This window comes from Rhipicephalus microplus, chromosome 3 (genome assembly GCF_043290135.1).
Source record: "Rhipicephalus microplus isolate Deutch F79 chromosome 3, USDA_Rmic, whole genome shotgun sequence".
NCBI classification, from domain to species: domain Eukaryota; kingdom Metazoa; phylum Arthropoda; class Arachnida; order Ixodida; family Ixodidae; genus Rhipicephalus; species Rhipicephalus microplus.
Genome location: NC_134702.1, coordinates 137,604,594 through 137,614,319, shown reverse-complemented (window position 1 = coordinate 137,614,319; position 9,726 = coordinate 137,604,594). Strand labels below are relative to the sequence as shown.

Here is a 9,726-nt window from a genome sequence, read left to right as displayed (position 1 = left end):
TTGGTACAGGCCTAAATCTAATGTTTCCGAGCCAAAACAATGCTGAAGGAAGCCGAAGAGCAACACTGTGTGAATGATCTTTATGACCTGCCCACTCCGAATTTGAAGCTGAAGATCCCTTTGAAAGACTTGGCAGACTTCATCACCATAGAAATCAGGGGTGGCACCATGCTCTCTTTTCATGTAGATCGAGAGAAAATAAATGCTGCCATTTCTTTCCCGATTTGCGTTAGTCCAAATTTATCACCTTTTTAACGTGAAAACTTTAAGTGCTACTCAGCTAAATCACACCCGGGGATGCCACTTGCTATCAATACCAACTTGAAGTTTCTGAATCCTGCCTTTTCTTTATTATTTAAAAAAAGGAGAATTGAATTAAATTCTTTACTCCAGTCAGATGAATATAACTCACTTACGCAACAATGAACAGATGTTGATTAGAAACATAAATAGCTGTACGTACACATTTCTGGCACAGTCACGCAATGCTACAGTCAGACTCTTGTGCATGCAGCATAAGGCTTCGCGTGTGAAACTGCTGGCAAAGTGCATGAATGTGTGAAACACACGGCTAAAGGTACTGGCGAGCCAAGACTCGCAGAAAGTTTCCCCGACGCACATTGGCAGCCTCTCGCTGGATCTCTTCATTGTTGCTGGCATTGAGTTCAAGCAAGCCCATGCAGTGAAGTGCTTTTTGGCGGGACTCCAACTCGCCACGTCGTGTGTGCAGGTGCACGAGGAACTCGAGAAGTGTCACATCAAACACGTGCTCATACAGAGAATCACAGCTGTCTTGGCACTGGCGTTCATTCAGGGACTTGAATGATGCACTGTAGTCTGGCTCTTCCATTAACTGGCAAAGCAGAGCAGCCTGCAGCGAAACCATAGCATATTACCGAACTCACTGATTGGCCCTTCTGTAAATGCACAATGCAAATTTTCAAACACCATTTTTCATTCAAACGAGCTCAAATTTTGTTCTCTATTTAAACACGCATAACACATCATTGCATGTATCATTTCATTTCAACATCTAAGTGTAGTTATCGTAAAGCAGCTTCTGCTTGTTGAGGAAGGACAGAACCTTCTGCTTTGACAAGATTTTGAGTTGGTTGGTACAATGCAGTACTTATACTACACCATAGTTTTATGGAGAAGACTTGTCTTGTCCAGGGCAGCATGAGACAAATACAAAAAAAAAAATACATGCACACCAAAAGCAAAAAAAGGCTACTATCATTTCACATGCACAGTACTCACACGTTGCAATGGGACAATTTAGGGCTAAGTATTGCACATACTTTAGTTTCCACTTTAATTCAGGTCATAGAAACGTATTTTCAACTTGAATATGTATGTCGGAGCCAACAACATCTTTAGAGACCAAACTCGTCACGACCTGACATGATGTGGCATTTTATGCCTGTGCTGATGCTAAAATAACATACCATATTTACTCCTATAATAGGCACACTTTTCTTCTGGAAAATGCGGCTCCAAGTTGGGGGTGCGCCTATTACACAGGGTAAAATTTCCGAGCATTTCATTTCCGACTACAGCACAGACCACTGTTAACATATACGTCGCCGAACTTATGAATATCTGCGCGACAGCCGAAATAACCTGCTTCATGTAGGCTACACTAGTTCAAAACGTGTTGAGCACACAATGAAAATCGAAGCAGGCAATGCATTCAAATTTCAAGTAATTAACATCAGAAGACCTGCTTTGCCAACAAAACGAATGTGAAAAAAAAAAACTATGAAAGTAAAGCACCATCGCGGAAATTTGCCAATTACGTTTCAGCTCCACATAGATTATTTGTGCGCTGAAGGGTACTGATCGTTTGATTTCATGGGCTCGCACACCATATCCAAGACATTGCCACCGAATCGCTAACTACCATTTGAGTGTTACAAGCACCACCCAAGTCTACTTTCCTTCAAGTAGGGCCAACGCAAAGAGTTATGTTGATTCCGTACAAAACTGCGATCGCCACCAAAAAGCATGAACAGTGGGTGATCAGGCCTAGTCTACGATTCAGCATGTTGTTGCGAGCAGGTTTGTACAAAACAACATGAAGATTGGGCGTCGAAAACATCGCACTAAAGCAATGATCTAGGGGAAGCCCTTGTGATTTGATGTTTACGTTCACGGCACCTGAAGGCAAAAGCTCGCATAGAAAACCGATTAGCTTTTACCTTTGCGACAAAACAGCAAACACGATAACGACGCTTTTTTTTTTACGGGAAACTGAATACACACTTGAAGAGGACGCAACCGCGCATTCCATGCGGAGCGTGCGAGGCCCGCTAGCGGCCAGAGCTAAGCATGCGCGTCTGTGCAAAGGTTACTCTGACGCTTAGGCAGCCGCCCTTCTTCTTCACTTGACAAGCCTGCGCAGCGCTGCTATGTTCTTTTATTGCGGTAGCAATTATACGGACACTCTTGGCTGGATTTCCCTGCCGGCGTGGATGTGGGCGTCGGCATCGATGTCGTGCACCAAATATGTTTACGTATCTATATACAGTAAAAGCTCGTTAATTCGAATTCCATGGGAATGCTGAGCAATTTCGAATTAAACAAAATTTGAAATAATGAAAGTGAGCAAAAATGGGTGGATTTCCGGGGTGGGCGCACGAAAAATATTTATTGGCCAAAAAAGTCGGTGATGACCATCTGCTTCTTTTCTCTGAATGCCACAGCTGCGGCTCTCTGTTCCAGCGTGCGGACGCGGCGCAGGGAATCCTCTTCAAAGCTGAAGAAGAGACGCGCCACATTAAGTGCCTCCATCACCGCAGAAGCTGACGGGCGCACAGGCGCTTCGTCATTTTCGTCTTCCTCACCTTCTGGCTCTTCAGCATCAGGCTGCGCACCGGCTACTTGAGCGACTACTTGAGTCAGGGCGCCACACACCGATGCACCGGTGTCAACTTCAACATAATCGGCAAAATGTACGCCCCGAAGAGTGTCGCGCAATGCCACTGGCATGAGCTCCTCAGCCCCATCCACGTCGACGTCACAACTATCCTGCGCACTTCCAGCTCCAAATCCACTGTGGCGGAAACGGTTTGCGATTGTGGTCGCGGTCACCTGTTCCCATGCACGCACCAACATGTGCATGGCAGTGAGCAGCGTAATGCCGAAGTCCTTCCTGTCGCCCGCGCACAAAATTATTCTCTCCAGCACGTGACGCCTATAAAAGCACTTAATGTTCCTTATCACACCCTGGTCCATTGGCTGTAGGGCCGCAGTCGTATTTGCCGGAAGGAACACCAACTTAGTTGCTCTCAGCTCAACGTCGACTTTGTGCGCCGAACAGTTGTCGACGACAAGAAGAACGCGTCTGCCGCCCAGTTCCATTCGCCTGTCGAATTTCAGTAGCCACTTCCTGAATAGGTCACCTGTCATCCAGGCTTTCTTGTTTGCGGCGTACTCCGTCGGCAGTGAGCGAATGTTTTTGAAGCACCGTGGCTTGAGTGCTTTGCCAATCACAAAAAGGGGGACCTTTTCCGTACCGGTCATATTTGCGGCGACCAGAACAGTGACACGCTCTTTGCTGCGCTTGCCGCCGGCACAGCTGTCTCCCTTGTAGGTGATCGTCTTGTCTGCATGCAACTTGAAAAATAACGCTATCTCGTCAGCGTTAAACACATCCTGTGGTGAGTAGCTTTCCAAGTACTGCTGCAGGGTGTCGCTTCTCCAAGTAGCGCATGTTTCGGCGTCCACTTCCTTTGCCTCGCCGGATAACGTGCGGAATACGGGATTGTGCCGCTCCCTGAAATGATGAAACCATCCCTCGGAGGCGACAAAGTCTTCAATGTCCAAGCGCAGGGCGAAATCGGCTGCCTTGGCCATGATGATAGGGCCGCTCAATGCGATACTCTGGGCTCTCATTTCTTTAACCCCGATAATCAAAGCTGACTCCAGTTCTGGGAACTTCGCTGTCCTTAGCCTTTTTCGACTGGCGCCAAAATCCTCGGCTTCATAGGCGTTTTCAATGGCCGTCCTGTTGCAAATGTAGGTTGACAACGTGCTCGGAGGTATGCCGTGCTTCCTCGCAATTACGTATTTGCTCGAGTTCCCTTGGTCAACCTTTCGCAAAATCTCTACCTTCTCCTTGACAGTCTTCGCGCAGTAGTTTCCCCGCGGCATCTTGCAACTTCGATGCGGAATAAGACAGCTTGACGGCGTGAACGAACAACGTGCGCCTAGGACTGCTAGGACTACTCCGCCGACTCCTCAGCGTCCCGTGGGTCCCACGTACAAGTGGCGCCAGGCGCTCAGATAGCGGGAGGGCTACAGAAAAAAAAAAAATTGCTCCCTGGATTTTGGAGGCCATACTTTGCTCCCCCTTTGCTCGGAGGCCACTTGAAGCTCGAAAAAACTGGTCGTGCCACCTATCGTTCGACCGTAAAAGCTTCCACTAGTGTTTGACGATGATGACGCTCCATGGTGCGCGCTTCGAATTATCCGTAGAGGCAGAAATTTCTGTTTGAATTAACAAATCGTTTTGCACATGGTCTCCTATGCAGTGCGGACCGGACTGCGGCGACCATTTCGAATTATCCAAAATTTCGAATTAGTGAGGTGTGAATTAACGAGCTTTCACTGTATATGAAAACGCAACAAAGAAAAAATTCAGAAAAAAATGGCAGCATATCCACGGGGTGAATGATGGAGAGTGGGGCGAAGCATCCGTCCGTCTATTCGTTTTTGCTTCCGTCTGTCTGTGTGACTGTCCATGCGTCCATCCGCCCGTCCGGGCGTGTGTCTCTTCGTGCGTCCGTCCCTGCATTCGTCCATGCATCCACCCCTGCGTCCGCCCATGCGTCCATCCGTCCATGCATCTGTCTATGTGTCCGTTCGTCCATCTAGTCAACACTCCAAGTACCACCATCTCGCATCTTTTCATCATATATTCAGCATATAGAAGCACCGCCATCCAGCAGACATTCCGAGGACTAAAGGAGAGGTAGCACACGCACACTTTCCTACGGCTTGCACTTCGTCTCAACTGCCCACCTTTAACCACCTCGAGTTCATGGTATATACTAGTTCACTGTATTCATGGCACTGCAGCCCAATGCTCGCTAAACCTTTCTAAAACCAAGGAAGTTACGCCCAGCGAGTATAACGTAGCAACCCTTTGTTGTCAGATAGTGTTCAATGTACATGCCAATGGCTGCTAATGGGGAATGAGAGACAGGAGAATACCGCTTTTGCTTCGTGTCTACTTCCCACCTTTGACCACCTCGAGTTCATGGTATATACTAGTTCACTGTATTCATGGCACTGCGGCCCGACGATTATAACGTAGCAACCCTTTCTTGTCAGATAGTGCTCAATGTACATGCCAATGGCTGCTAATGGGGAATGAGAGACAGGAGAATTCGGCTTTTAGTCAAGGCGCACGCTGCGAATTTTTTATTGTTCACCAACGCACAGGAGAGATCTCCCACCGGCACCACTTTGCAGGTCAAAACGTAAGACTGGTTACGCACTACGACGAGGGACGAACCAGTGCCACATTAAGGAGCTTCGCCCCTAAAAAGACTCTGACGCGCGGAATCAAACGTAAGACCTCTGCGTCGTGAATGCGAGGCATTAACTACTGAGCCACCGAGGGGTACCTCCTTTAAAGTTCAAACGGCAAGCTATTTGTACCTACCACTTACCGCTGTTGGCAGGCATCTCGTGGGGGAACTATCGTGTTTTAAGCATTATCAGCAAGATGGCGCAATGAGCGCACAGCGGCTCTCATCTCTCACGCATACTTTGGGCCGTGGAGAGAGGGGAGTGGACAATCTTTCTGAGATCTTTATCTCTCGGTGGGGAGGACATACGTCTTGGCTGGCGTTGGGCTTGCACTGGAACGATTCTATTGTAGTTACGGGGCGCTTAGAGGTCACTGCAATTGTTGCACAGCCTCTGTTTGCAAAACGGGGGCCCTTTTCAGGTTTCAGACACAACGAACTAACAACTGAGACGCCTATTCGCGTTCATCGGTACCCGTGAGTACGTTTTATGCGACATATGTGCATAAGAAACGCGGAAATTCGATCTGCTTGCCATTCTGCGCATGACCTTCCAATTCGTTGCTATCGCGTTCATTGCTTCGCTTTTGCGGCAAAGCTGTGACATTTTTTTCTTTTTAGGGGCAAAGCTCCTTATGGTCTAGTGCAGTCCATCCCTCAGGTCAGCACAGCATATCCCCAGATAGACAGACGGCAAAAGAAGAAGTGGAACCCACCCAAACTCTCATATCTTACGCATTGTACTCGCTCGAACACAGACACACCAAAAGTTCTTGAGCCAAGCTCACTCGAACTCACACTTACAAAAATTTCCTTCAAAAGAACTCACTTATACTCAATCTCATCAAAATATTGCTCACCCAGATTCGCTCCAACTCGTGGCTCGACGTGAGTGCGAGCGAGTCCGAGTGAGTGGACTCATGAGTAAGTTTGCTGACCTATGATGTGCACTAGTAGTAGTAGTAGTAGTAGTAGTAGTAGTAGTAGTAGTAGTAGTAGTAGTAGTAGTAGTAGTAGTAGTAGTAGTAGTAGTAGTAGTAGTAGTAGTAGTAGTAGTAGTAGTAGTAGTAGTAGTAGTAGTAGTAGTAGTAGTAGTAGTAGTAGTAGTAGTAGTAGTAGTAGTAGTAGTAGTAGTAGTAGTAGTAGTAGTAGTAGTAGTAGTAGTAGTAGTAGTAGTAGTAGTAGTAGTAGTAGTAGTAGTAGTAGTAGTAGTAGTAGTAGTAGTAGTAGTAGTAGTAGTAGTAGTAGTAGTAGTAGTAGTAGTAGTAGTAGTAGTAGTAGTAGTAGTAGTAGTAGTAGTAGTAGTAGTAGTAGTAGTAGTAGTAGTAGTAGTAGTAGTAGTAGTAGTAGTAGTAGTAGTAGTAGTAGTAGTAGTAGTAGTAGTAGTAGTAGTAGTAGTAGTAGTAGTAGTAGTAGTAGTAGTAGTAGTAGTAGTAGTAGTAGTAGTAGTAGTAGTAGTAGTAGTAGTAGTAGTAGTAGTAGTAGTAGTAGTAGTAGTAGTAGTAGTAGTAGTAGTAGTAGTAGTAGTAGTAGTAGTAGTAGTAGTAGTAGTAGTAGTAGTAGTAGTAGTAGTAGTAGTAGTAGTAGTAGTAGTAGTAGTAGTAGTAGTAGTAGTAGTAGTAGTAGTAGTAGTAGTAGTAGTAGTAGTAGTAGTAGTAGTAGTAGTAGTAGTAGTAGTAGTAGTAGTAGTAGTAGTAGTAGTAGTAGTAGTAGTAGTAGTAGTAGTAGTAGTAGTAGTAGTAGTAGTAGTAGTAGTAGTAGTAGTAGTAGTAGTAGTAGTAGTAGTAGTAGTAGTAGTAGTAGTAGTAGTAGTAGTAGTAGTAGTAGTAGTAGTAGTAGTAGTAGTAGTAGTAGTAGTAGTAGTAGTAGTAGTAGTAGTAGTAGTAGTAGTAGTAGTAGTAGTAGTAGTAGTAGTAGTAGTAGTAGTAGTAGTAGTAGTAGTAGTAGTAGTAGTAGTAGTAGTAGTAGTAGTAGTAGTAGTAGTAGTAGTAGTAGTAGTAGTAGTAGTAGTAGTAGTAGTAGTAGTAGTAGTAGTAGTAGTAGTAGTAGTAGTAGTAGTAGTAGTAGTAGTAGTAGTAGTAGTAGTAGTAGTAGTAGTAGTAGTAGTAGTAGTAGTAGTAGTAGTAGTAGTAGTAGTAGTAGTAGTAGTAGTAGTAGTAGTAGTAGTAGTAGTAGTAGTAGTAGTAGTAGTAGTAGTAGTAGTAGTAGTAGTAGTAGTAGTAGTAGTAGTAGTAGTAGTAGTAGTAGTAGTAGTAGTAGTAGTAGTAGTAGTAGTAGTAGTAGTAGTAGTAGTAGTAGTAGTAGTAGTAGTAGTAGTAGTAGTAGTAGTAGTAGTAGTAGTAGTAGTAGTAGTAGTAGTAGTAGTAGTAGTAGTAGTAGTAGTAGTAGTAGTAGTAGTAGTAGTAGTAGTAGTAGTAGTAGTAGTAGTAGTAGTAGTAGTAGTAGTAGTAGTAGTAGTAGTAGTAGTAGTAGTAGTAGTAGTAGTAGTAGTAGTAGTAGTAGTAGTAGTAGTAGTAGTAGTAGTAGTAGTAGTAGTAGTAGTAGTAGTAGTAGTAGTAGTAGTAGTAGTAGTAGTAGTAGTAGTAGTAGTAGTAGTAGTAGTAGTAGTAGTAGTAGTAGTAGTAGTAGTAGTAGTAGTAGTAGTAGTAGTAGTAGTAGTAGTAGTAGTAGTAGTAGTAGTAGTAGTAGTAGTAGTAGTAGTAGTAGTAGTAGTAGTAGTAGTAGTAGTAGTAGTAGTAGTAGTAGTAGTAGTAGTAGTAGTAGTAGTAGTAGTAGTAGTAGTAGTAGTAGTAGTAGTAGTAGTAGTAGTAGTAGTAGTAGTAGTAGTAGTAGTAGTAGTAGTAGTAGTAGTAGTAGTAGTAGTAGTAGTAGTAGTAGTAGTAGTAGTAGTAGTAGTAGTAGTAGTAGTAGTAGTAGTAGTAGTAGTAGTAGTAGTAGTAGTAGTAGTAGTAGTAGTAGTAGTAGTAGTAGTAGTAGTAGTAGTAGTGTTGTGTTGTGTTATTGTTCTACTTTTATGTTCTACTGCATGAGCACTTCACCACTGGCTGTTTAAATTTAGTAACTATATTATTTGGTCACTTATACACAGACTAAGAAAAATACAAAGACATGCCAACCTGAGTGTGACACTGCAACTTGCTACAGCAGTGGGCCATCTTCTTGTACATGACATCATCTGCGAGGGACCTCGGCGGTGGTTGAGTGAAGTAGTCGGTGCTCATGAGCAGGGCAGTCAGATATTGCTTGAGTGCCGCCGAGTGGTGGCCTTGAGCTGTTATGCATAGACAGGACAAAGATGAGATTTGCAAGGGACAGTTTTACATAAAACTACCGACTTACAAGGCGAAACAACAGACTCTATCCATCCCCTGTGGATACTACTACAAGTGAAATGGAAAACACCTGAATTTACTCACAGGCTTCCATTCAACATAATGATACACATTAGCACTTCAGGAACCACAATTCATAACATATGATTAAAAAAAGTGCCAGACCAGGTTTTCTTTGACAGTGCTTTTATTTTTCTATGAAAATCTGGGCCCAAGCAAAGCAAACTTACAGAATAGAAATGTTAGGATTCATAAGCATATTCTTATGAGACAGCAATTTGAAAAGTGTGTCTTTTGGCTGAGCCGATGATGCACAGGCGGGATGGCGTTTCGTACTTGTATCAAGAGTGAGGTAAACCAGCGACCAAATTGTATTTATGTATATGATTGATGCAACCAGTGTTGCCAACAATACTTTACAAGTGAAAAGCAGAGATGCTGTTTCCTCAGCATCTCCTCCTTGTTCAGGTTCTGTGGAAGACCAACTGATCTGCCGGAAAAGAGTGTGCAACCTTAGAGTCCGGAATTCGAAACCAGCCTTGCAGACCTCATTACTAAAGGCCAGATTTTTAGGCATTAATAAAAATGACACGTCTAGGCACCAAAGATACACAGGCAACATTCTAGAACCTCGAATCTCATGAATGTAGGTGCAATAAATTTATAGATAAATGCTAGTAATTCAAAAACAAAAAAACAAAGTTGTGCACCACCTCAAATCCTGACAGGAATGCTCAAATTAGCTTTGTTTTCCCAGCAGGCGCATTGCTAAGAGATAGCGGTGCTGATCAGCACCTAGGTGTAGTCCTGATTGTTTTCTTGCCGAGTATTGTGAATTTTATCCTTGTTTATTTCTT

The 9,726-nt window shown here is 43.9% G+C and overlaps 1 protein-coding gene across 1 annotated transcript in view; it reads right to left on the bottom strand.

Moving 5' to 3' along the window:
- Window positions 1–321: 321 nt before the first annotated feature.
- The window catches only part of IntS8 (integrator complex subunit 8), a 132,748-nt gene continuing 123,343 nt past the window's right edge, over window positions 322–9,726 (bottom strand). The window contains exons 23-24 of the mRNA XM_037422182.2: window positions 8,654–8,808; window positions 322–871 (exon numbers count right to left, since the gene is read on the bottom strand). Coding sequence (XP_037278079.2) covers window positions 572–871; window positions 8,654–8,808 — 455 coding nt within the window. The 3' untranslated portion in view covers window positions 322–571. The remainder of the gene's footprint in view (window positions 872–8,653; window positions 8,809–9,726) is intronic.